We start from the raw sequence: 23,819 nt of genomic DNA on the forward strand, positions 1-23,819 counted from the left end.
AATTTGGAAGCTCCAGGCTAGGTGTGGAGGCTCGAGAAGATCCTTCTGACGGGACAAGCACTGCACACTCTGTTTATGTTTGCTGTTCCAGCTCTGGTGGTGGTTACATATTATTTACCAGGAGAGACCATGTGTTGGGGATTTTATTGGCAGAGGTTTTTATTTACAGCGGAATCCAAGGAAACAGGAAGGGACTGAAGCGCTGCAGAGCTCTCCGTGCTCGCGCCGCGGAGCAGCACCATCCCTCCACCAAAACCTTCAGACAAAGTCTCAGCAGTTCCAGAGCAGGGACATCTGGAGAGCGTGTCATTGTCAACATGACTGTCTGGTCACCATCCCAGCCACCATGGCTGGAACAAGGGAAAAAGGTGAGCAGGTTCCAGAGTGTGGCGGGACAGGGGTCGGTGTTTATTGTCTTTCCATTGTTTTGGAAAGCTGCTGCTTCAGAAAGAATTGGATTTCCCCAGGTTAAAGGCCACACTTTTGAGTTGAAATCCCAGAGTACCTTTGGAAGATGAGTCTGGGGGTCATAGCAGGAGACCCAGAAAGCTGGGGAGGATGATGAGGGTGAGGTGGCCCTGCAGAGATGATCCAAATGACTCCTGGAAATCCTGGTGAGTCAAGGAAAATTAAATCAGTCAGAAAGTCCCATGTTTTATTGTGCTAAAAGTCTGCAGCAGAACTCCTAAGATGACAGCACCCACCTGAGTGTCCTTAGCATCCCTGGAATCCCCTGGAGCAGTTGTATCTGGTAATTCAGAAGCCTTGGTGGTGACATTCTCTTCTGAGAACAGCTTCTCCCAATCTATATCTATAAAGGTGCTTGTCTGATGTGGAGAAAAAGAAATAACCTGGCATGTCACAGCATAGGATTAACTCCTATGCAGAGAGATCCCTCCTTGGGATGACTTTGATAGTATTTAATGGGGAAAACAAGGAATTTCCCACTGTTTCTGTGCAAACTGGAAAAATAAATCCCAACTCAAACCATTCAATGATTGCTGTTCATGGACACTCTACTCAAACCCACTTGTCTTGTTCTGTAGTCTAAAAACCAGCAGTTTTACTCCATGTATTTTTCCTTTTGCAGAGATTTGGGTGAGGAGAAGCTGTGTTTTAGGGGAATACCAAGAGAAACCCAACTCACCTCATATGAATCCAACTCGTACACATATGTGGCAGGGGTTGCCGTGATGTTGTCATAGTAATAATCTTCTGTGGAATAATAGTAATTGCCTGGAATGGAAACAGCTCCAGGTGAGGTGGCACTGTGGGGACTAGGGGCACATGGGGTGAGATGAGTCCCTCCCCATGTCCTGCCTTGTGATGACCCAGCTTTTCCCCCTGAGCAGCCAGTGTAATTCAAATTAATCTGGACAATTTAGATAAATCCCTTCCCAGACCAAGTTATCCCAACTCGCTCCTCGGGCTTATGGAAAATGGTAAAAATGCTTTAAAAAAGGCATTTCTCACTTAAATGAGCCATGTAGTCGTATAAATCCTGTCCAATCTGCTCCAAGTCGTCTTCGAGCTCCACCTTCCCTGAAAGCAGAAGAACAACGTGGATCATCACTGGGTCGAGCCGTGGGTGTGGGGTCATGCAAAGTTCCACTGATTTATTGGTGCTTTGGGCTAAACCTGCTTCCTGTGGGACTGCTGCATTTACAACTGACCCATAATTAGATCCCAGCTAAAGGTGTGGGAGGTGAGACCAGAGCTGGGGTTTTTCTGCGTGTTTGGGTGTGGATGTGGCAGGAGGGAGAGGTGCAGTGGTGGGGATGGGGCTCTGGCTGTGCTCCTGCACCCCAGAGCCAGAGCCAGGCTGGATCTCCCCTGGGATGATCATCCAGGATCCTGCTGTTCCAGTGCCTCTGGCTCTGCAGCTGCCAAGGCCTCAGAGGGACCCTCACGTTTCCTTAGGGCTGAGCTACTATAAATAAATTCTGACCCGTGTGACATTGTCACAGTTGGAGGGAGTGGCTCACTCCCTATTCCAAACATAAGGTTCTTGTATTTTGGGAGGACTTTTTAAAGCAAATTAATTGGAAATATTAATGTTCTAATAGTTGCAGGTTCATACGCTAAGATACTAATGAGAATGGAAGATATAGAATCATAAGATATCTTTATAGTTTCATATTTGTAGTCATAAATAAGATAATTATAATAGTGTCATTTTAAGTTACACCATTAATAGCTGGAATGATGCTGTCAGTCATGCCCAGGGTCCCTCTCCAAACCCTCCCACTTCTTCCTCTTATAACCCTGACTTTCTCAGCACTGGCAAAGCCTGGGGGAGAGCCCAGCTCCCAAAACTCTCCTTAGGGAATTCTCTGAAAGCCTGAGGCTGAAGATGCAGGGTGGGACTGGGGCTCTGCAGGAGGGACCCAGCACAGCCTCCCGTTTCAAACGCCTCCACCTGTCCCACACCCATCCGGAGCTTTTGGGGAAATTTGGGCTGAAATTGGGACCTGCCCCCCACCCCCCACAGCTCCGTCCCACGCTCATCCTTTGAGCACACTCCAGCAGCTTTGAACTCTGGCTCTGGAGCTCATTATCCTGTGCACGGAGCTTTCCCAGAAAGCCACACTAAGAATAGCAGGGCAACTATACCCCGAAAAGAGCTTCCAGCTGGGATGCTGCCCTGATGTTTCATGTTAGGATCCGTTCCTTCCGTGAAGATAAGAAGAAAGAGGAAGAGGAGGCTCTCGGCATGGCAGAGCTGCAGTTTCCAGTCCCCTTCTATCCCACCTTTCCAGAGATGGGGCAAAGTCATGCTCATCCCTGAGCAGCTGGTTGGGGTTTTCCTCCCTCAATACCCTGATTCCACTCTTCTCCATCTCAAACTGCCCACTTAACTCTCAGGAAATCCTGTTGGGTTTTTTTTCTCTGTGTCTCCTAATAGCTCCCAGCTGGAATTTGCAAATTATTTGAACACAATGCGGGAAACATTCACTATCCCACTGTTCTCCAAGCACAGGCTTTATGGAACTTTCAGTAATTTACATCGTGTATTCCCGGTGGTTTTTTTTCCCTGCAGTCTGCTTCCTCCGAGAAAATCCCACCAAAATACTTCAGTCTCCAGACCACCCCAACTGCGCCCCAGCATCCCAGGAGTGTGGGAATAATCAGAGCAGCAAGCTAAAATCAAATTGCCCTTAGAAAACCCTGGAGAACCCGGGGAATGTATTTACCCGGCAAGGAGTGAAGGACCAGGAGCACCGCGATGCAGAAGTTCATCGTCCTCCGTTGGGTGTCGGCTGCCGAAGCGCTCCGCTCCTGCTCCGAGCCGTCCCCGCGGGGCAGGAAATGACTCGGGGGGCGTTGGGCCGAGCAGGCTGAGCAGCGGGAGGAGAGGAGAGGAGAGGAGAGCCCGGGCTGTGCCGGGGCTGAGCCTGAGCCTGAGCCTGAGCCTGAGCCTGAGCCTGAGCCTGAGCCTGAGCCTGAGCCTGCCCCGAGCGCCGCCCGCCCCGCCGCTGCCAGAGGTTCCCGCTGCAGAGGCGTTTCGGATGGCTGAATCGCAAATCTTGGGAAGTGTTCCCCGGGGGGTTAATGCCGCTGGATGAGTTCTCATGTGCAGGGAGGATGGTTTTGATTATGTTCTAACGGAGCAAAGCAGAGCTGTAAATAGTAAATTCTTCTGGGAGAGAAGGCAGAGATGCTGACTGGGAGCCAGAGTCAGTCCCAATTTCCCGTAAAATCTTGGGGAATTTTTTTGTCTTGGTTTCGTTTCCTCTTCCCGTGCCTCAGTTTCTTCATCAAGAGGAAGAAACATGAACAGTCATACATTTATTTTATTTTATAGTGGGTAAAACCATCCTGGGGAGAAGGTGATAGTGGAGCTGTTGTGGGGAGCCAGCGGCATCCAGGTGGGAATGGGTGCAGACCAGAGGGGGAAGGAAATGGGAGAGCGAAGGAGACAGAGGTGAATTAGGTAGTATAAAATCAGTGTTTTGGTGACTCTTGAACGTGGAGGTTAGAAAACCTTTGCCTAGTACAGGAGGAGCTCTGTTTTGGGGTGCAAGGCCATGAAATCATGGGAGGGGTTGGCAGTGGCCTCAAAGCTCATCACCTGTTGATTTTAAACTGAAGATTTCTGTAGATTTTAAAGATTCTAGTCAATCTTAAGCCAAAATCTTCCCAAAGCAGACTTTTTCTTCCTATTAAGAGTGGACCCAAGTGAAGAATTTTTCCGGCGCATCCCAAAAGCAATTCCCAGCCTCTCTGGGGTTCTCTCTGCCTTGCCAAAGGAGCTTCCCCCATCTGTAGGAGATGTTAGGCAAAGGGTTAAATGCCCAGGAATGCTGAGCAGGAAGTGAATCCCTTCAAATCCTCCTCTCCACATGGTCCTCCTCTCCCTCCTCCACAAAAATAACACTGAAGCACAAAAATCCCAGCCCAAGCAGAAATCTGAACTTGTTGTGAAGAATCCCAGCAGGGCTGGAGCCACTGGCTCAGCCAGGAGGCTCTGTGGGAGCATGGAAGGGTTAAAATATGACGAGATTAAAGGAATGGGGAGGGAAGGGGCGAGGAAAGTCCCTGAGGATGGTTATGGTTTATCAGATGAGAGGGATAGGGTTGAATGGACAAACCCTTGGCAAGGGAACTGGGAGTCAGAATTCAGTGGGATTTGCTGGCTTGGGGCTGGGAATGACTCTTCACATCTGGATGTGATGGAGTAAGACTTGCAAAAGTTGGGTAGACTTGGAGAGTCCACTAAGGGACCTGGATAAAATGTGGCATTAGATGGTAAAAGAGGAAAACAGCTGCTCTTCCCTGGCTGTGACCAGCTGGAACATCCCAGCAGCATCCTGCATCCCAGGTGTGCAGTTAGCCACAAGCGCTGGGAAGATCTCGGGCTGTAGGAGGAGACAGGGCCCCTCCCTCTCCATAGCGCTGCCAAGTTACAGAACCACAAACAAAGTGACGCGGGCGCGCGGAGGTTCCTCAAGAGCGCGCACGGGGAATAACGCACTTCACCATTCACCACATTGGTGTGATGCGAGATCTGCCCGGCAAGGCTGTGGGTGCCGCTGTGGTCTCGCTCCCAGCCAGGTGGCACTAGCCTCAATAGCAGGCAACACAGGTGCAGATCTTGAATTGTATTTCTGGATGGAAAAGGAAACCGCTCTATTTCTGTTCTGTTTTTTGCTTGGTTTTTTTACCTTTTTTCTTACTGATTCTTCACATCTGGCAACATGGAGCAAATGTTGCGGCCACAGAAAGGAGGCAGACCAAGGGTTTTCCAGAAACCTTGTTTCTTATTCCCCAAATTCCTGGTTTGCTCTTTCTACTTTTATGTCTTTATTTTTTAATTATTAGAGGGTTTTTTTTTTTTGCCAAAATGCAGCAGTAAAATCTGCCACAACAGCAGATCAGCAAGGGAGGGACAGCTTTCCTGAGGGAAAACTCAACACGTGAACCAAAACAGAGGGGAAAAGGAAGGAAAAGGAGAAACAAGGAATGAAGCTGCTGGTTGTTGCTGTGCTGAGGGGACTGCATCTCGGGATGCTCTGGGCACCCAGAGCCTGGCGTGCCGGGGCTCAGTCCGAGGAGGAAGGTGCAGTGAAGTCAGCGGTGCTCAGATGCGTTGTGTCACTTCCCAGCTTTAATAGGCGGAAGCGAAACGAGGGGAAATTTACACAACACAGTCGGTAACTCTGGTTCTTCCCTGAACAATGCCTCGTGCCCAGGAGATGGCATTCGCAGGATTCCTGCGGAAGAGGCTGCAAAGGACATTGTTTGGAGTTTTCCTTGCAGGAGACGTGAAGGTTGATGAAAAATCCAAACCCTGATGGCACAGTGCCCAGCACTCCCTGCAGGAGTGGAATGAGCTGCCCATCCCATGGGAATCTGAAGGGAGCGGCTCTGGAGCCGTCCAGGCTGTTCTTGCTGACTGGGGGAATTTTTTTAGACTAAATATTGTTTTCCTGGTCTTCCCAGCTCCTCTGTAACAGCAGCAGTGGAGGGAGGTGGGGGGGGGAGGAAACGGATGGAATCAGAATGGGAGATGTAGGGGGCTTGGAAAAGAGAAAAAATGCCGGATTAAAGAGGGATTCCTTGAAAATAAAAAAGGAAGAGAAGAGAAGAGAAGAGAAGAGAAGAGAAGAGAAGAGAAGAGAGAGAAGAGAAGGAGAAGAGAAGAGAAGAAGAGAGAAGAGAAGAGAAGAGAAGAGAAGAGAAGGAGAAGAGAAGAGAAGAGAAGAGAAGAGAAGAGAAGAGAAGAGAAGAGAAGAGAAGAGATCCTGGGGACAGGTGATGGTGGGTACAGACTATGTCAGGTGTCCCCCAGTGTCCCTTGTCCCCAGCTCCGGACTGGTCCTACCCCCCCATGGGGGTCCTCCGGGTCGGCAGGGGGCGCTGGTGGCCAGGCTGAGGGGCCCGTGGCGAGTATGGGATGCTCTGCCCTTCTCACCCCTGTTCAGCTCCCGGGGGCTTGGAGCTGCAGCCGAGGGTAAATTATTTATTTGATTAAGAGCAAAATTCTATTACAAGAGCACAAGACACTGTGGCTGCTGGCGAGAAGGGGAGGGGGGAGAGGGGTCACTCCCCCCCACTGTGCTCTGCTCCAGCCCTGGGAGGCACCCGGGGGAGTTCCAGGTTTCTTGGGGTGACAGGATCCAGCCCCAAAGCCCCACAAAGGTTCCCTCCCCACAAAGAGCCGGCAGGAAGGGGAAAGGGCTTTATTTGCAATGGGGTTCTGGTCAGGGGGGCTGAGGGACAGTGTGGGCCCCTCCCAGCCCAGCCTGGGGTCAGCGGGGGTGTCCGGTGTCCATGGGGGAGCGGCGGGAGGAAGCCTTGAACACGACGTCCTGCGCCTGCGCCCGCCTCGCGCTGCGGGGGCAGAAACCAGAGTGAGGGGGGTCTCTCCGTGGAGTGGGGGTCTCTGCATGGAGTGGGGTCTCTCCACGAAGTGGGGGTCCCTCGGAGGGGGGGGGAGGTCTCACCGCATCCGCTTGGCCCCAAAGTGGACGGCGAGGAAGAGGCCGACACAGCCGGCGACAGCGCCGAAGATGATGGCAATGACCTCACCTGTGTGACGCCGGGGGGTCAGGGGGGTCCGGGGGTGACCCCCCAGCCCAGCCCAGCCTCCCAGGGGGGTCCGGGGGTGACCCCCCAGCCCAGCCCAGCCTCCCAGGGGGGTCAGGGGGGTCCAGGGGTGACCCTCCCGGCCTGGCATTACCTGTGGAATATCCCTCTGGCTCTGCAAGGAAAAGGCCGGGGTCAGGGCCAGCACCTTGTGCCCAGCTGGGGCTCCAGGAGCCGCAGGAGGGGTGCAGGGGGCCCTTCCCACCCCCTGCTCACCCCTGGGGAAGGACGAGAGCACCAGGCGCTGGTTCAGCTCCTGCGGGGCGCGGAAATTGTCCACCAGCAGCTGGGGCTCGTCCGGCTCGGACTCCTCCGTGGAGTAGAGGCTTCCTTGGAGCTGCTCCAGCTGCAGGAGAAGGGGGGAACCCTCGGGTGTGTTCCCCAAACCCGGGCCTCCCCCCAGAGCGGGTCCTACCTGTGCCCGGCTGATGCGCACGGGCTGCGGGAAGAGGGTCCAGAGGACGCTCTGGAAGCAGGGCGGGGTGGTCAGGGAGCCGTTGTAGCGGTAGTAGCGGTCCAGGTGCGCGGGCAGCAGCTCCCGGACGCTGAAGCTGGGGATGGCCACCGTCTGCCCTGTGGGGGGGAGCAGTTGGAGGTGCTGGGAGGGGGATTTGGGCTTTCCTCCACCCTCTGCTCACCTGCGTAGCTGATGCTGCCGAGATGCCTCAGGATGTTGTCATAGGCAGGGTGGGGGTCATCTCCCACCTGGGGCAGTGAGGGGGGCTCAGTGAGGGGCTGGGAAGCGCAGGTGGGTGGGTGGGTGGGGTGTGGGGTCCGTACCTCCAGGAGGACGCCGAGCACGGCCAGCCCGCCCGGGTGCTGCTGCGCCGCGCTGGCGTCGGAGAAACGCTCGCCGTCGAAGTGCACCACGTGCATCTGCGCACAGCAGGGACCCCTGAGCCCCCAGCCCGGCCACCCCAACCCCTGTCCAGCTCCCACCCTGCTCGGCTGCCTGCGCCCAGCCCAGCGCCTCCCGCAGTGCCCAGACCTGCTGCTCCTGCTTCCCACCCTTTTCTTCTCCTGTACCCCATCCCCTCTCTGCGCTCGTTTCTCACCCCTGGACTCACTTCCCTCGCCAGGACCCCTCTTCCATTCCCTGCAGCAAATTCCTGCAATGGAAACCCATTTTCCACACTGTTCCCATGCTGTTTCCCACGCTGACACCCCTTCCCACAACCATTTCCCACACAATTCCCATGCCATTTCCTGACCCCAGACCCGTTCCTCACCTCATTCCTCATCCATTTCCCGCCCCCAGACTCATTTTTGGAGCTGTTCCCCAGTGTCCCCGGTACCTCGGCGGGGGCGCGGTGCCCGTCCAGCAGGTGCTCAGCGCCGGCGGCGCGGCCCGGCCGGCCCCAGTGGAAGTGCAGCTGTACGGCGGTGAAGGTGTGGGGCAGCCCCCGGAGCCGCAGGGACGGTGGCAGTGCCAGCACGGCTGTGGGACAGGGGGTGAGCAGGGCCGGGCCACCAGGGACTGCCCGGTCCTGCCCCTGCTCTGCCCCCGGCGCTCACCGGTGTGGCCGTTGTTGGCCAGGGTCAGCCGGGGGCTCTCGGGGTGCTCGTAGCCCTCGAGCTGCAGCGGCGGCAGGGACGGGTCCGGCTGTGCCCGCGCCGTGCCGATGTCGATGGGGGACTGCGCCCGGCCCCCGCACTCCGGGTGTCCCTCGTGCCAGTGCTGCTGCCCGTGGGGACCTGGGGGGGACCGCAGTCCAGGTGGGACCCCCTCACCTCACCCCCATCGCTGCTTCAGCCGGCAGAGCCCCGTGACCCACAACGCCCGCGGTGCCCCCCAAACCGGGACGTGGGTGACATTCCCGAGGCCCTGGTTAATCTGCTGGGGACATTTTTTCCGGACGGGGGAGCGGGGACAAAGCCGAGCCCGCGGGGCCGGGGGGGCACCCATGGGTCCCCTGGGCCCGGCAGGATGGGGCTTAGCGGGATTTGGCCAAGGCCGGATCCTAATTGGATTTGGCAGCAGGAGCCTTATGTAAAGGAGCACAAAGGGACCATTGGAGCGAGGGGTGCAAGGAGGGGCAGGAGTGGAAAATGGGGGGCTGCACTCATTCACCCCCGCCTGTCTCAGGGGAGTCCGGTGGGTGCCCGTTTGGGGGGACCCGGGTGTCTAGGGGGGAGCAAGGAGGGGCTGTCACCCACCCATCTCCTTCCCTTTTGAAGGACCCAGATGTCCAGGATCAAGGGGGAGCCGTCACCCATCTTCCCCTACCTTCTGGGGAGACCCATGTGAGCCCCCATCTCGAGGGGTGTGGGGGTGGGTTCGGGGATGGGGATCAATGGGGGTCCCTGGATGGGGCCCGACTCACCCTCGTACGTCCAGTGGGGACCTGCTGGCGAGAGTGGAGGTATTAGGGTGGGGGGTCAGCTGAGCCCCCCCTGGTCCGATATGGGGGCACTGAGGGGGGCTGGGGCTGCACCCCAGAGCAGGATCTGCCAGGGGCACCCGGGGGGACTCACCAGCGGGCAGGGCGGGGGCCAGGCCCCCCAGGAGCAGCAGCACGCTCAGCATGGCGGGGGGCGAGGGGGGCTGGGTGCCACCGGCCCGGCCCTAAATACCCACCCAGGGGGATGGGCCCCCCCGGGGGGACGGGGAGGGCTGGAGGGGCCATGCCCGGGGTGTCGGGGTGTGGGGAGGGTGACGATGGGGCTGTGGGCTTTCGGGGGCTCTGGGGCTGCCACCTCTGGGCTTGCGGGGCGAGTGGTTTGTAGGACTTTGTAGGAATGGGATTTGGGGGGCTCTGGGGGGCTCTGAAGGTTTGGGGGACTTGAGGGTGGGTCCTGGGCCCTGTGGAGGGCCGGGGGGTGGGGTCTTGGGGGGGTCTGGGGATCACCCTGGGCCTCGCTGGGGGTGACCTGGGCCGGGCTCTGGGTCTGGAGGGGATTTTGAGGGAAGATGAGGGGTTGAGGGGGTTGGGGGCGCTCGGGGGAAGCCCCAGGCAGACCCTGCACGCGCTCCCCGGCCCCGCCCCTCTGCGGGAAGCCCCGCCCCGCCCGAGGGCGTTCCCCAGGCGCAAACGTGATGTCACGCGGGCCCCTCCCCCACGTGGGGGCCCACGCGCGCCTCTCCCCGGTTATGTAACGGCGGGGGGCGGAACCGCCCCGCCCATTGGCTGCGGGGCCGGGGGCGGGGCCAGCGCGCGGGGGGCGGGGCCGGGACCCCCAGAACGCGCCCCCGCTCCCCCCGCTGCCCGCCAAGGGGCACCGCCCGCCGCGCGAGGGGGCGTGGCCAGAGCCCCGCCCCCCGCCCAATCAGCGCGGGGCGGCGGCACGAGCCAACGGGAGCGAGGAGGCGGGGCCGCCCGGGGCGTCGCGGCCAATGGGAGCGCGGCGGGGCGGGGCCCGGGCCGAGGCACGTGCGGCCGCACACGTGTCCGCGTGGGGCCGCCGCGGGCGGGGCGGGACCGGCACCGGCACCGGAGACATCGGGACAGCGGCACCGGCCCAAAAACACCGGAACAGCGGGACCGGTACCGGCCCGGAGACACCGGGACAGCGGAACAGCGGGACCGGCACCGGCCCAGAGACACCGGGACAGCGGGACCGGCACCGGCCCGGAGCGAGAGACACCGGGACAGCGGAATAGTGGGACCGGGGCCGGCACCGGTGCCAGAGACACCGGGACCCCGGAACAGTGGGACCGGGACCGGCACCGGGGCCAGAGACACCGGAACAGCGGGGCCAATCCGGGGCTGGAGACCGCGGCACGGCGACAGCGTTACTTGCTCAGGGACATTGACAGCGACACGGGAGACAGGGACAGCGATACCAGCAACGGTGTCGCGACACTGATACCGGGACAGGAACGGTGATACTGGAGCAGTGATACCGGCACTGGGTCAGGGACGGGAACAGCGGCACCGGCGCTGCGGCGGAGGCACCGGCACCAGCGCAGGTGCAGCCGGGAGGAGGTGGGATCCGGGGTGACCGGGGTGGGGGCTCCTGGAGGTCCCAGTGCGGGGGGAAGGTCCCGATCACGGGTGGGGCTCCTGCAGGGCGATCGCAGTTCGGGGAGAGGCGGCAGGTGATGGAGTGACGGGAGCTGGTGGGAGGCCCGGGTGTCCCAGGGCTGGGGGAGGTTGCTGTGCCGGGTGGGGGGAGAGGGGATGTCCTGTGGCCGAGGCTGGGGGTGTCCTGGCACTGTCTACGGTCCTGGGTGGAGTCCCGGTGCCAGGTGGGTCCCTGCACCCCCCTGCTTGTCTAAGGAGGGGCCAAATCTGCTCCCCCGGGGCATGCGAGGTGGCGCTGGGGGTGTGAGGGTGACACCCCCGTGGGAGAACAAGGTAGTTCCTTGTCTTCCATTTTTGTCCGATATCCCCCTTTTTTTCCCCGTGTTTCTCTCCCTCCCCCGGACAGCCTCGGCCGGGTGACCCTGCTGGAGCTGAACCCAGCGAGGGGCTCCCCTGGGGGGGCCAGCCCCGCCATGGAGCCCCCTGCCCGCGCCTGCTCCTGCGGCTCCCCCGCCTCTGACAGCGAGGTGGAGGCCGGCAGCTCCCCCCGGAGCCCCCCCAAACCTGAGCGCAGCCGCAAGCGCCCGGCGGGGCCGGACCGAGCACCCCCCGAATCGCCGCCGTCACCCCGCGGGGGGAAGCGCCCGCGGAAAGGGGAGGGGGGCGATGTCCCTCCCAGCGACGGCGATCGCCTCTTTGCACAAAAGGTAAGTTTTTGGAAGAAAAGAAAGGGGCGCCCCCAAATATGGGAGGTGGGGGAGGGCTTAGTCCTCTAAAAAAACCAGGTTCTGCCTCAGTTTCCCCACCTGAAACGGGTAGGTGGGGATGGGCAGGATTCGGGGACGATGAGCGGGGCTTGAGGGGGGATAAGAGGGTTGTGAGGGGGACGCACAACACCCTCTCCCCAGTCTGGGTGCAGCCCAGTCACTCCTGCCCTTCCCCGCAGTGCCGGGAGCTCCGCGGCTTCATCCGGCCGCTGGCGGAGCTGCTGGAGGGGCTGCGGCGGGGCCGCTACGACAGAGGTGGGTGCCCCCCGTACCCTCCCTCCGCCCCCTGGCACCCCTTTCCATGGAGAATTCACACCATTTCCAAACCGCCCAGGGCTGAGCAGCTTCCAGCAGAGCGTGGCCATGGACCGGCTGCAGCGGATCATCGGGGTGCTGCAGAAGCCGGAGATGGGGTGAGTGTCCCCGCACTCCCCGGGGGGCACAGGGACACCCCGCTGCGCAGAGGGTGGCAGGATCTGTCTCCCCGCAGGGCCCGGTACCTGGGGACGCTGCTGCAGGTGGAGGCGATGCTGCGCCTCTGGTTCCCCCACGTCGCCCCCAAAGCCGCGCTGGACGCCCCGCGCCGCCGTCCCCCCGCCGGTCCCCCCGGGGCTCCCCGGTGCCGCCGCCCGCCCGAGGAGCTCCCGGGGGGCGAGCTGCCCCTGGCCGGCCCCGCGGAGAGCGCCCAGCAGCGGGAGATCCTGGAGACCCCCGAGTCCCCCCCGGCGCCCGATGTGTGACACCCCCCCCGGCTCGGGGGGGGAGATCTCGGCTGCATTTCTTGTTTTTGCCTTTTGATTGTTTTTTTACCGACGGTCAGTGAGACCCCGCGGGCGGGCGGGACTGACCGGGGGGCCCGACGCCCCCAGAAGCCGCAACCCCGGGGCGGCCGCGTGCCTTGGCCGGAGCGGAGCCCCCTCCCCGCGGGCCCTTCCCGGGCTGGTGCCTTCCCGCGGCGCGGGGTGCTCGCGGCGAGTGCGGCCCCACCGGAGCGGCGGGACGTGGGTGTGGACCCCCGAACGGGGTCGTGCCGGAGCCGGCCCTGCTGGAAGCAATAAACGCCGCGGGAGCGGCCGGGGCCACCCGCCGCCGTGTCTGTGTTCCTGTCCCGGGGGGAGTCCGGGCCCGGCGGGAGGGAGGGAGAGGCCGGGGAGCACAGAGATCCTACAGAAACCCCACACACGCACCGGCCCCACACGGGCCCCACGCGCGTTCCCCGCTGCCGCTGCCCCGAGCCCCGGAAGTGCCTGGGCCACCGGAAGTCCCTCCCAACCGTTCCGCCGCGGTCACTTCCGGTCGGGGCACGGAGCGGCTGCGGCACCAGTGGGTGAGGCGGGGAGAGGAGCGGGACCGGGAGCGGGACCGGGAGCAGCCTGACCGGGCAGCCGGGGCGGGGGGAGGCGCGGGGCGGGGGCAGCGCCCCGCCGAGACCGTTCGTGAGGCGGGGGGTCTCTGCGGGAAGCAGCGGCCCCTCTCTGGACCCGGTTCCCTGGCGAGTCCCGGGGCGGGGGCGGAGGGATCGGCTCCTCGAGCCCCGGGCCGCCCGCTCCCAGCCGCCCCGTCCCGCAGCAGCGCGCTCATGGCCAACCACTTGCGCTTCGTGGGCCGCACGGTGATGGTGCAGAACGGGAACGTGGAGGCGGCGTACGGCGTCCTGAACAGGTGAGGGCCGGGGAGCCGCGGGGCCGGGGCCGGACGGACCCCTGTTCCTTCCCGCACCGGGATCAGAGCGCAGTTTCTCGAGCAGGTGACGGGAGGGGCGCACCGAGGGTTTTTCATTAGCTCCGCGTCCCGCCGCCCCCTCGGCTGCGGGTGTAAGTAGATCAAAATAAAGGAATAGCTGAGCACAGAACCAGCGAGGGGAAGCGGAGGAGGAGACGGTGCCTTCGCTGTGCTCAGCACACACCTCCGCTGGCCCCGCTTCTAACGAAGCTCACGGGGATTCCTTCCCCTCACGGTGGGCGGCGAGCAGAAGCGCTGAGGGTGCGGTGCGGGCCGAGCCGTGCCCGGGGTTCGCAGCGGGAGAGGCTGTTCCTCCCGGCACAGCTCAGCCCGTCCCCGCTCTCCCCGCAGGATCCTGGCGCAGGACGGCGTGGCCGAGGCCGTGCGGCGCTCCCGCTACTACGAGAAGCCGTGCCGGGCGCGGCGGCGGCGCGCGTTCGAGGCGTGCCGCCGGGTCTACAGCGCCGAGATGGCGCGCAGGATCGCCTTCCTGGCGCGGAGCGCCCGCCAGGACCCGTGGCTGGGCTGCTGAGGGGCCGGCCCCAATAAAGACTCTCTGGCTCTGACACCCGTTAATTGAGTTTGGTTAATGAGGGCGCGGGAGGGGCGGGGCGGCGGGCGGGGCCTGGCGCGCGCTCGGGCCCTTCCTCCCGGCGCTCCGCGCGCGCCTCCGCGCACGCGCCGCGCGCCCGTTTCCGCTTCCGCCCCGACGCGCCGTCACCGTCAGGGGCCGGGCCGGGACCGGGAGCGGCGCGAGGGAACGGGGCCGGTGAGGAGAAGGGCCCGCCCGGGAGGGCGCGGAGGCGGCGGGGAGAGCGGGCGGGCTGCCGAGACGGAGGGAGGGAGGGAGGGCGGCGCTGGCGCGCCCGGGCCCGGCCCGCGCGGAGCCGCTCGCCCGGCGCGCCGCGCTGAGGGGCCGGGCCGGGCCCGGGGCACAGCCCGCAGCGGCGGGGAGGCCGGGAGCGGCGGAGCCCGTGCCTCCCGCGGGCCCGGGCTCCGTCCGTCCTTGCTCGAAGAAGGCGGCGCAGCCCGGCGCGGTCGGGCGGTGCTCGGTGCGCTTCCATTGATCCCGGTGTGGGGTACGGGGCGCTGCCGCTGCCGGAGCTGCTCTCCCGGTGCTGCAGGCGAGCCCCCATACAGCTGCTGCTTCCCTTGCAGCTCCTGCTGGAGCTCGGGCCGGGTGGAGGCTGAGCCGGCCCCGATTACACGAGTTCCGTGGTTTTTTAGGGACGTGCTCAGATGATGATGCGTGCGGGCTGTAGTTCGTTAGTTCTGCTTGTCTTAGCTTCTGTCGGGATCCGGGTTGGGCGCTATTTGAACCGTCTCCAACGAAGCTGCCAGGAAGAGTGGGACCCGCGGGGGTGTCCTGGCCCTGCAGGGAGCAGCAGCCACCTCCTGGAGCTGCCCAGGGGCCTGGAATCAGCGGCACTGTGTTAGGACTGAGCCCGGGGCCCATTCCCGGCTCCAGGAAGGATGCCTGAGCCCCGGGATCCCGCTCCAGGAGGGACAGCCGTGGCAGGTGTCCATTCCCACAGCCCCAGGCTGGGCTCCTGTGAGGGGGAGCACCCTGGTTGAGCTCGTCCCTAAGGAGATTTCCCTGCAGTTCCAGATCCGATTAGGGCCTGGAGCCAGTGAAAAGCAGTGGCAGCCACAGCCCAGGCTGTGAGTGCTGCAGGATGTGGGGGGCTCTGAGTGCCAGGAAACAGCCCAGATCAGGGGCTGCACGTCAGGGAAGGGGCTCAGGTTTGTCAGTGGGAGCGGGGCGTTCTCGTGTCCCCATGTTCCACTCGCAGTGCACCCGTCCCCTCAGACTGTGGGGTGACCCAGGCAGGGATCTGGGGGCTCAGAGGCCTTTGGCACTGGGCAGATCAGGGCTGTCCTGGGAGCAGCTCCTGCTGTGCTTTGGGAAGCAGGAGCGCTGTGGGGCATCTCTGGGATCCGCTGGGGGAACACAGCAGCTCCAGAGCCCTCGGGGGTCGGGACCTTCCCCCTGACGGGGCTGGGCTCATTCTAACATTTAAACTCGGGAGCACAGGCTGTGTCTGAGGGGTCTCTGCCCCGCGCCGTGTCCCTGCAGCTCCCTCGGCCGAGATGGCGCTGTCCAAGCGCGAGCTGGACGAGCTGAAGCCCTGGGTGGAGAAGACGGTGAAGCGCGTGCTGGGCTTCTCGGAGCCCACCGTGGTCACGGCCGCGCTCAACTGCGTGGGCAAGGGCATGGACAAGAAGAAGGCGGCCGGTACGTCGGGGCTGGGCTTGGGAGCAGCTCAGAGCTCCCGGGGGAGGGTCAGGGCACAGGGCAGTTCCCTCAGCCTGCCTGAGGTGAGTGCGGGCAACGCCATCAGACCAGGCATGGTGGCAAAGTCTGATAAGTAAAAACGAGTTCCTTATTCAGGGAACTGGCAGTGGGAATTTAGCTGGGGTGCTTTTTTTGGGTGTTACAGCTGTACTTTGCATCTGCACGGGGTCCAGACTCCCTTAATCCCTGAGTTTAAACCTCCTGACAAAACGATCCACACATCCCAGAGCCTCAAAGGCCTTCCTGTGTTTGTTGAGTTGACTCACACTCAAATTTAAGTGGTTTACATCTTCCAGGGAGTTTGTGGATTCTCCATCCTCCTGCTGGCCTCAGGCTCAGAATTGTGCAGTGATAGGGTTCTTCTCTTTTGCAGACCACCTGAAGCCATTCCTGGATGACTCCACGCTGCGCTTTGTAGACAAGCTCTTCGAGGCAGTGGAGGAAGGACGAAGCTCCCGGCACTCCAAATCCAACAGCGACCGGAACCGCAAGCGGGAGCTGAAGGTGATTATTGATTATTGATTGCTTTTTGCTGGTTGGGTGGCCTGGAGGCAGCACTGGTGCTCTGGCACACTCTCCTCTTCCAGAGAGGTACAGCTCGGAACGTTCAAGAGAAACGACTCCTCTCCATGATGAAGTGTGGGAGCCTTTACCTTGCAGTTCTCTTTCCCAAAGCCAGGGTGGAAGCCTGGCTTTGGCTTTCTGTTAGGCTGGTGGAGCAGATCCCTGGGGATCCATCTCCCTTCTCCTCAATGCTCCTTGTGCTTGTGTTCTCATTTGGAGCCTGGGAGAGCTGCTCCCAGTGCCTCCCCATCGCTCCCTGTGCCCCAGCGCAGTGCGTGGGGCTCTCTGCTGGACCATCTGGTGGGTTTTCAATCCCTTTCTCCATGCAGAATCAACAGTAGGTGGTTTTTGGCAACTCCTGTCCTAGCACAGGATTGATTCCAGCTGGGATTCAGTAGCTCTGGTGTTTCTCCCTTGCCTGGGATGGTGGAAGGCTTATGCATCCAAAGCTGTTTTCACTTCTTTTCTTCTCTTTACTTTTCTCACCATCCTGTAGAATTGCATTTTCCCATCACTTTGCCAAGTCTGCCAGGCTCTCTCCATGCTGTCCTATTTACAGTGATGTTCTTTCACTCTTGCTGAGGTTCCTGTTTTATGGCAGTCTGGGTTTCCCTGACCCTTGCAGTCAGCACTGAACCTCGGTGGGCCAGAACAGCCCCATTCAGGATCTGCATCTCTTTGGGAGTGTTGGGACAAGCTGCCTCTGCTCCCTGTTTTCCACCAGGAACTTGTTTTCTTCCCTCCATGGCAGTGGGTGCTGGGCTGGTCCCTGGGGCTGGGGAGGGTTGAGCAGGGCTGGAGGTCCAGCTGCTGCCCTGGGCCTGGTCAGGGGCACGGCAGAGCTGGGGACATTGGCAGTGCCATCCCTTGTGGTGGCAGGAGTGTGCTGACAGCCCGCTGGGGCAGAGGAATCTGGTGATGGCAGCAGGAGCAGGGCTGGGGCTGCAGCAGGAGACCCTTTCCCTGTGAACCCACAGGGCCTGAGCACTGCTGGTGTTCCTGGCTCCTGGCTGGGCCAGAAGCTGGGCTGGGCAGCAACAGCAGGAACTGATCCTTCTTCTCTTGGCTTCTGGCATGGAGAGGGGCGTTCCTCCTGCCAAATCCTCACTCTTCTCTCTGGAATCACGTTTCTTGGAACTTCTCCATCACGCTCTGGGTCTGTCTGGGCCCTGCAGGAACACAAACCAGTCTCTGAGGTGGTCAGGTCACTTGCAGACTGACTGACCCTGCCCCATGCAGAGGAATTTGTCCTGGCAGTGCAGGTCCCACAGCTCGGGCAGTGCTGGCTCCCAGCACTTGCCGTGCCACTGCTCGCTCCTCGGTCCACTCTGGGGTAGGTCATGGCTTGGGAAGGTCAGGAACTGAACGTGAAGTTTCCACACTTTATACTATGGGCAAGTCCTTTCTCTTGAACTTGTAGGTTTTCCAAGAAGTACCTGTGTGGCTGAGGAAGTGTCCTTGTAGGATATGAACCGTTGTAGTGAAGAAGGGATTGCAACTAACGCTCCCAACCGGTGTGTATATTTTCTTTTCAAATAACACCTTGACACACACACTTCAGTCACCACGTGGGCAGATCCAGGTGTCCGTACACAAACCAGGCACTGACAATGGAATCCAGTCCAGCTGCTGGGCTGGGCCTGACCAGAGCTCTGTGAAAAATGTACCGTGCCTTTGTGTGGTGACCTGATGCTGCTGCAAGCCCATCAGCGGGGCCGTGGCTCCATTGCTCTCTGAGCTGTGCTTCTCTGGAGCTGCTCTGGCCTTGGATCTCAGCTGGAGTGGTCTGGGCTGGAGTGTGAGGGAAAGCTGCAGGTGTCCCAGCCCTCCCCAGGTCCAGGGCCACATTCTGATTTTGGGAGGACTGCACGATAGGACAGTACAGATTCCTTCACCAAACCCTCTCAAGTTGCTGGAAGACATGGAAGTGGTTTTATCCCAGTCAGATCAGCTCTGGGCAGGCTTTTTCTATCTTCCCATGTCTTTGAGACCTTAAATCTCGTCAGTGCCAGCCCTCTGAGCAGCCGAGGGAGTGGTGGTGCTGCCAGGCAGGCTCATCCCTGCCGTGTCTCCTGTCCTTCACGCTCTTGCACGGATGTCATCGGTGTTTCTCTGGCAGGGACCAGGCCCAGGCTCGCTGTGGGCTCAGCCTGCACCTGCAATTCTGCGTTACGGAGCCGGAGCTGAGACATGCTGGTGGTTCCTCACCTCAAATCCTGGGCTGGGAGGGGAGAACGCTGCGTTCTAACCCGCTTTCTGCTCTTTCTTTACCTTAGGATGTGTTTGGTGATGACTCTGAGGTGTCCAAGGAATCCTCTGGCGTCAAGAAGCGGCGCATCCCACGGTTTGAGGAGGTTGAGGATGAGCCTGAAGTCATCCCAGGCCCGCCATCAGAGAGCCCGGGGATGCTGACCAAGCTCCAGGTCAGTCTAGCTGGGCTGAGTCCCAACACAGTTCATCCTAACTGCTGTCCCAAAGGGAGGAGCTGTATCCCAGTGGCAAAGACAAACTCGCTGTCTGTTTTGCCACAGATCAAGCAGATGATGGAGGCAGCCACCCGGCAGATTGAAGAGAGGAAAAAGCAGCTGAGTTTCATCAGCCCTCCCACGCCACAGGTACCCACCCCACCGGGCCCTGGCCCCTGTTCCAGCCGTGATGTGTTGGAACGGGCATGGCAACAGAACTCCCTTCTCTGTCAACAGCCCAAAATTTCTTCTTCGTCGCAATCGGAGCGGCTGCCCATCGGCAACACCATCCAGCCCTCGCAGGCAGCCACCTTCATGAACGATGCCATCGAGAAGGCCAGGAAGGCAGCCGAGCTGCAGGCCCGCATCCAGGCACAGCTGGCCCTGAAACCGGGGCTCATCGGCAACGCCAACATGGTGGGGCTGGCCAACCTGCACGCCATGGGCATCGCGCCGCCGTGAGTACCGGGGACCTGCTCGGGACACCTCCAGCCTGCTGCAGCAACAAACTTACTGAGAGGGGAGATGGAGCCTCCTCTCTGGGCCAGTATTCCCTAACGCACACAGGGCTGGAGTCTGGCGGCACCGACGAGCTGTAAAAATACTGGAAGGGTGGAAATAAGGTCAGATTTCCTCTGGGTCAGTGCTGTATGCACATTTGAGTGTAACACCTGTCGTCCTGCCCCCAGGAAAGTGGAGCTGAAGGACCAGACCAAGCCCACGCCCCTGATCCTGGATGAGCAGGGCCGCACGGTGGATGCCAGCGGGAAGGAGATCGAGCTGACCCACCGCATGCCCACGCTCAAGGCCAACATCCGCGCGGTGAAGAGGGAGCAGTTCAAGCAGCAGCTGAAGGAAAAGCCCTCGGAAGACATGGAGTCAAACACGTACTTCGACCCCCGCGTCTCCATAACCCCGGCACAGCGGCAGAAACGCACCTTTAAGTTCCATGAAAAGGGCAAATTTGAGAAGATTGCCCAGAGGTTGCGAACAAAGGTATCACTCTCATCCTGCTCATGGGAGCATGGGTGGAGAGGATTCTCCTCTCCTGGGCTGAGAAGGGACCTGGGGTGCCTTTGATTCAGAAGTTTTCCAGTCAAATCACCTGAAATTTTTCCTTTAAAACCCCGTTTTTGTGGGATGGTGTGTGCCCAAGTTAGCACTCGTGTGTGAAGGGTTTTCTCAGCACTGTTGTCACCCATTGAAAGGCAAAATCTCATTTTTTTGACAAGGCATTGAAAGTTCCCAAGAGAACAGATTTGTCTCTGGCTGAGTGATCAACTTGAAAGTGGAGATTTAAAGGAATTTTGTTAAAATGCTCCAAGTTCTTGGGGAGAAGGGGAGAGAAAAAGTCCAGGGATACATTCCCTAGAGGGAGATGTTTCTTTGGGAAGGTTCCATGGTCCTGCAAATCTCAGGAGTAAGAGCAGAGTTCTGGCAGGTTTGGGAGCTTCCCTTTGCTGTCATGTGCTGTGTGGTTTCTCTTGCAGTCTGCTTTAGGTTGTTTAAAAACCCAGATAAATCAACAGGTGATTTGTGTTCAGTTCTTCACAGAAGTTCTGCTGTTTTGGAATGACCTTTCTGTTCCTTTTTTTTTTCTCATTCTCAGGCCCAACTAGAAAAACTGCAGGCAGAGATCTCTCAGGCTGCCAGGAAAACTGGGATCCACACTTCCACCAAGTTGGCTCTGATCACCCCTAAGAAGGAGCTGAAGGAGGGGGAGATCCCAGAGATTGAATGGTGGGACTCCTACATCATCCCCAACGGCCTGGATTTGTGAGTATTTCCAGGTGTTGATGGTTCTGCCACAGCAGGAATTTGGGACCTGCATCTGGGAATCACATTGGGAAATCAGGCCAGATGTTTGAGCATCAAATTCCACCTCTCATCTGCAAGATCTAAGCACTGGTTTGCTCCCAGAGTTTCTCTGGGGGCTGTAGTAGGCAGCTGCTGTATTTTAGCCCAAAGTTGGGAAGGTTTGATTTTGTTTCCAAACATGAGCATTCTGTGGAAGTTGTGTTCAGGATGGATGTGTGGCTCTGCTCCAAACCCTGAAATGGGAACACTTGAACATGAACACTGTGGGTCTCGTTCAGCCCATGGGGCTCTGGGTTGTTTGTAAAGGCATTCCTGCTGGGAACAGTGCCATGATGCCCCACTTTCCCTTTCCAGAAAAGGTGGGACGGCCTCAAAGAAAGACGAGTACTTTGGGATCACCAACCTGGTGGAGCACCCGGCCCAGCTCAACCCCCCGGGTATGGCCCTGGCTGGGGCTTTGGCTGTTCAAGCAGCCCCAACCCCTGTACACAGCCCTGCTGGTGTCCCCCTGGATCCCAGGGGCACCTTCCTGACGTCCCATTTCCCTGCCAGTGGACAGTGACACGCCGGTGACCCTGGGCGTGTATTTAACCAAGAAAGAGCAGAAGAAGTTACGGCGCCAGACGCGGCGAGAAGCCCAGAAGGAGCTGCAGGAGAAGGTCAGGCTGGGCCTGATGCCACCACCAGAGCCCAAAGGTGAGTGGCAGCCAGGCCCTGGCCAGGCATGGGTGTGCTGGGAATGCAGCACAGCCTCGGTGGGATTGAAATCCACAAAATCCACACAGACAATGGGTGTATGTGTGTGCAAGTGTTGTGGTGGATAAAGTGTCCAGTGGGAGCCTGTCCCATTGCCATGCCCAGTGGGAGCCCTCCCAGCTCCTCTTCCTTCCCTTGCAGTGAGGATTTCCAACCTGATGCGGGTGCTGGGCACGGAAGCTGTGCAGGACCCAACCAAGGTGGAGGCTCACGTCCGAGCACAGATGGCCAAGAGACAGAAGTAGGTGGCAGCTTGTACTAGGACAGTTTTGGATAGGTTTAGTGCTGGTGTTTTGTTTAGGAGCAGTTGTTCCAGTGGTACCTGTTTGTTTCCAGGGCTCACGAGGAAGCAAACGCAGCAAGGAAGCTGACAGCAGAGCAGAGGAAAGCCAAGAAGGTGAAAAAGCTGAAGGAAGATGTTTCACAGGGAGTTCACATAGCTGTGTACAGGTGAGTGAGTCCAGGGAGTTCAGAGGGAACTCACAGCTGAGCTCTCAGGGCTGGGATAAAGTTCTGGCTTCCCACAAATACTTGATCATTTTTCTCATCTTGTCCTTAGGGTCCGAAACTTGAGCAATCCAGCAAAAAAATTCAAAATCGAGGCAAATGCTGGGCAGCTGTATCTCACGGGCGTGGTGGTCCTGCACAAAGATGTCAACGTGGTGGTGGTAGAAGGAGGTGAGACCTTCCAGGCAGGCTTGGGTCACCGCAGAGTTCTGGAGCTTGCCTCCAGCAGGAATTGCTGTGGAAATTGGTGACAGGGTTAGAGAAGGACAAGGAAGTGAGGAGGCAATTAGAAACTCCCTTAATTACATCGTTAAAGGGGTTGGCAATGACTGCAGAGTGCAGTGATCCAGTCAGGAAACTCAACTGGTTCCATGAGGAAGGGAGCCTCTGCCAGCTGCAGGCTAAGAGATTCTCTGAGAATGTTGAGTCTTGATTCTTCCACAGGCCCAAAAGCACAGAAGAAATTCAAACGTCTTATGCTGCATCGAATAAAGTGGGACGAGCAGACGTCCAACACGAAGGGAGAGGGTGAGCGGTGCTGTGCTGGTGTGAGAGGGGCAGCCCTGCTCCACCTGGGGCTAATCGGCCTTTCTTGGCCGGGTTTTTCCAGATGACGACGAGTCCGACGAGGAGTCCGTCAAGAAAACAAACAAATGCTCTCTGGTTTGGGAGGTGAGTCACGGTGGGATCCAGCTCTGCACGGCATTCCTGGAGCTGCTATTGCCCTGGAGCCGAGGGTCGGGATCGGGGCGGGAGTGTGGGTGTCCCGTCACCGCGCGTGTCCCAGTTGGGAGTGCGGTGTCCCGGTTGGGAATGCGGGTGCCCCGGTGGGGAGTGCGGGTGCCCCGGTTGGGAGCGCACGTGTCCCGGTTGGGAGTGCGGGTGCCCCTTCACCGCGGGTGCCCCGGTTGGGAGTGCGGGTGCCCCGGTTGGGAGTGCGGGTGCCCCGGTTGGGAGTGCGGGTGTCCCGGTTGGGAGTGCGGGTGTCCCGGTTGGGAATGCGGGTGCCCCGGTTGGGAGTGCGGGTGTCCCGGTTGGGAGTGCGGGTGCCCCGGTTGGGAGTGCGGGTGCCCCGGTTGGGAGCGCGGGTGTCCCGTCACCGCGGGTGTCCCGGTTGGGAGCGCGGGTGCCCCGGTGGGGAGTGCGGGTGCCCCGGTTGGGAATGCGGGTGTCCCGGTTGGGAGCGCGGGTGCCCCGGTGGGGAGTGCGGGTGCCCCGGTTGGGAATGCGGGTGTCCCGGTTGGGAGCGCGGGTGTCCCGGTGGGGAGTGCGGGTGCCCCGGTTGGGAGCGCACGTGTCCCGGTTGGGAGTGCGGGTGCCCCGTCACCGCGTGTCCCGCAGGGCACGGCCAAGGAGCGCAGCTTCGGCGAGATGAAGTTCAAGCAGTGTCCCACGGAGAACATGGCGCGGGAGCACTTCAAGAAGCACAGCGCCGAGCACTACTGGGACCTGGCGCTCAGCGAGTCGGTGCTCGAGTCCACGGACTGAGCGGCCCCGCCCCTCACGCCCCTCAGCATCCCCATTAAAGACATATTTTTTAAAACAAATCGCCGTCGTGTTCTTTTGGGTAATGGGGGCAAAGGATTGAGGGAAGGGACAGGGACTGGTGAGGGGCCTGAGGGGCAGAAGCCACTTCCCCTCTTTTGGAAGGATGCAGCCTCAGCTGTGCTGAGGGAGGTCCAGCCGTGTTCAACCATTTATACGAATCCCCATCCCCGGCTGTGTCCAAGGAACGGCTGGCGGTGGCGCTCAGTGGGCTGGGCTGGGTGACAGGGAGCGAATCGGTCACGGGCTGGACTCGAAGGCCTTTGCACCCGTGGTGATCCCGGGATTTACGGCATAAGCGCCGTTTTTGTCCCGCGCTCCCCGC

At 60.2% G+C, this 23,819-nt stretch overlaps 6 protein-coding genes and 1 long non-coding RNA gene across 9 annotated transcripts in view; 4 read left to right on the top strand and 3 right to left on the bottom strand.

Moving 5' to 3' along the window:
* Positions 1-409: 409 nt before the first annotated feature.
* On the bottom strand, positions 410-15,526 carry LOC306813979 (uncharacterized protein). The gene is made up of 6 exons (XM_079329676.1): positions 15,521-15,526; positions 3,195-3,287; positions 1,474-1,542; positions 1,148-1,236; positions 705-827; positions 410-611 (listed from the first exon to the last, which is right to left on the bottom strand). The coding sequence occupies exons 2-6, from the start codon at positions 3,238-3,240 to the stop codon at positions 528-530; spliced, it is 411 nt and encodes a 136-aa protein (XP_079185802.1). The 5' UTR covers positions 3,241-3,287; positions 15,521-15,526; the 3' UTR covers positions 410-527.
* On the top strand, positions 4,691-5,324 carry LOC306814024. Its single transcript, XR_013777074.1, has 2 exons — positions 4,691-4,822; positions 5,087-5,324. It is a non-coding gene; the product is annotated as an uncharacterized lncRNA (long non-coding RNA).
* CA14 (carbonic anhydrase 14) lies at positions 6,331-10,595 on the bottom strand. The gene is made up of 11 exons (XM_079329651.1): positions 9,565-10,595; positions 9,414-9,434; positions 8,605-8,784; positions 8,385-8,527; positions 7,870-7,965; positions 7,728-7,794; positions 7,505-7,662; positions 7,306-7,435; positions 7,184-7,204; positions 6,948-7,032; positions 6,331-6,834 (listed from the first exon to the last, which is right to left on the bottom strand). The coding sequence occupies exons 1-11, from the start codon at positions 9,614-9,616 to the stop codon at positions 6,753-6,755; spliced, it is 1,035 nt and encodes a 344-aa protein (XP_079185777.1). The 5' UTR covers positions 9,617-10,595; the 3' UTR covers positions 6,331-6,752.
* Positions 10,805-12,911, top strand: CIART (circadian associated repressor of transcription). 2 transcript variants are annotated; one of them, XM_079329685.1, is made up of 5 exons: positions 10,805-11,015; positions 11,461-11,761; positions 12,001-12,076; positions 12,156-12,234; positions 12,312-12,911. In XM_079329685.1, exons 2-5 carry the CDS (start codon positions 11,528-11,530, stop codon positions 12,559-12,561), a joined length of 639 nt encoding a protein of 212 aa, XP_079185811.1. In that variant the 5' UTR covers positions 10,805-11,015; positions 11,461-11,527; the 3' UTR covers positions 12,562-12,911. The 2 variants fall into 2 exon arrangements, with proteins under 2 accessions (XP_079185811.1, XP_079185812.1); XM_079329686.1 differs by having other exon boundaries at positions 10,805-10,999.
* Positions 13,102-14,109, top strand: MRPS21 (mitochondrial ribosomal protein S21). Of its 2 annotated transcripts, none has more exons than XM_079329679.1 (3): positions 13,102-13,148; positions 13,391-13,483; positions 13,895-14,109. In XM_079329679.1, the coding sequence occupies exons 2-3, from the start codon at positions 13,401-13,403 to the stop codon at positions 14,073-14,075; spliced, it is 264 nt and encodes an 87-aa protein (XP_079185805.1). In that variant the 5' UTR covers positions 13,102-13,148; positions 13,391-13,400; the 3' UTR covers positions 14,076-14,109. The 2 variants fall into 2 exon arrangements, with proteins under 2 accessions (XP_079185805.1, XP_079185806.1); XM_079329680.1 differs by having other exon boundaries at positions 13,394-13,483.
* Positions 13,626-23,819, bottom strand: part of MINDY1 (MINDY lysine 48 deubiquitinase 1) — a gene marked incomplete at its 5' end in the record, with an annotated part of 83,908 nt that continues 73,714 nt past the window's right edge. The window contains 1 exon segment of the mRNA XM_079329712.1: positions 13,626-13,635.
* On the top strand, positions 14,219-23,533 carry PRPF3 (pre-mRNA processing factor 3). Its single transcript, XM_079329667.1, has 16 exons — positions 14,219-14,324; positions 15,621-15,779; positions 16,213-16,343; positions 18,680-18,826; positions 18,935-19,018; positions 19,106-19,326; positions 19,558-19,864; positions 20,478-20,644; positions 21,041-21,123; positions 21,239-21,382; positions 21,584-21,683; positions 21,779-21,892; positions 22,002-22,120; positions 22,394-22,477; positions 22,560-22,621; positions 23,291-23,533. Exons 2-16 carry the CDS (start codon positions 15,635-15,637, stop codon positions 23,435-23,437), a joined length of 2,055 nt encoding a protein of 684 aa, XP_079185793.1. The 5' UTR covers positions 14,219-14,324; positions 15,621-15,634; the 3' UTR covers positions 23,438-23,533.

Source organism: Erithacus rubecula (genome assembly GCF_903797595.1).
Source record: "Erithacus rubecula genome assembly, contig: SUPER_33_unloc_1, whole genome shotgun sequence".
NCBI classification, from domain to species: Eukaryota; Metazoa; Chordata; class Aves; order Passeriformes; family Muscicapidae; genus Erithacus; species Erithacus rubecula.

Bases quoted from the DNA above. Each gene is read 5' to 3' on its own strand.
- LOC306813979 (XM_079329676.1), bottom strand. From the start codon at position 3,240: ATGAACTTCTGCATCGCGGTGCTCCTGGTCCTTCACTCCTTGCCGG. The intron at 1,237-1,473 runs GTGAGAAATGCC...TTTCCATTCCAG, and splicing joins CGACTACATGGCTCATTTAA to GCAATTACTATTATTCCACA. The intron at 828-1,147 runs GTGAGTTGGGTT...TCTCCACATCAG, and splicing joins ACGAGTTGGATTCATATGAG to ACAAGCACCTTTATAGATAT.
- CA14 (XM_079329651.1), bottom strand. From the start codon at position 9,616: ATGCTGAGCGTGCTGCTGCTCCTGGGGGGCCTGGCCCCCGCCCTGCCC. The intron at 8,528-8,604 runs GTGAGCGCCGGG...CCTGTCCCACAG, and splicing joins GGCCAACAACGGCCACACCG to CCGTGCTGGCACTGCCACCG. The intron at 7,033-7,183 runs GTAATGCCAGGC...GGCGTCACACAG, and splicing joins GCCAGAGGGATATTCCACAG to GTGAGGTCATTGCCATCATC.
- CIART (XM_079329685.1), top strand. From the start codon at position 11,528: ATGGAGCCCCCTGCCCGCGCCTGCTCCTGCGGCTCCCCCGCCTCTGAC. The intron at 12,077-12,155 runs GTGGGTGCCCCC...CAAACCGCCCAG, and splicing joins GCGGGGCCGCTACGACAGAG to GGCTGAGCAGCTTCCAGCAG. The intron at 12,235-12,311 runs GTGAGTGTCCCC...GTCTCCCCGCAG, and splicing joins CTGCAGAAGCCGGAGATGGG to GGCCCGGTACCTGGGGACGC.
- MRPS21 (XM_079329679.1), top strand. From the start codon at position 13,401: ATGGCCAACCACTTGCGCTTCGTGGGCCGCACGGTGATGGTGCAGAAC. The intron at 13,484-13,894 runs GTGAGGGCCGGG...CTCTCCCCGCAG, and splicing joins GCGTACGGCGTCCTGAACAG to GATCCTGGCGCAGGACGGCG.
- PRPF3 (XM_079329667.1), top strand. From the start codon at position 15,635: ATGGCGCTGTCCAAGCGCGAGCTGGACGAGCTGAAGCCCTGGGTGGAG. The intron at 21,684-21,778 runs GTAGGTGGCAGC...GTTTGTTTCCAG, and splicing joins CAGATGGCCAAGAGACAGAA to GGCTCACGAGGAAGCAAACG. The intron at 21,893-22,001 runs GTGAGTGAGTCC...TCTTGTCCTTAG, and splicing joins GTTCACATAGCTGTGTACAG to GGTCCGAAACTTGAGCAATC.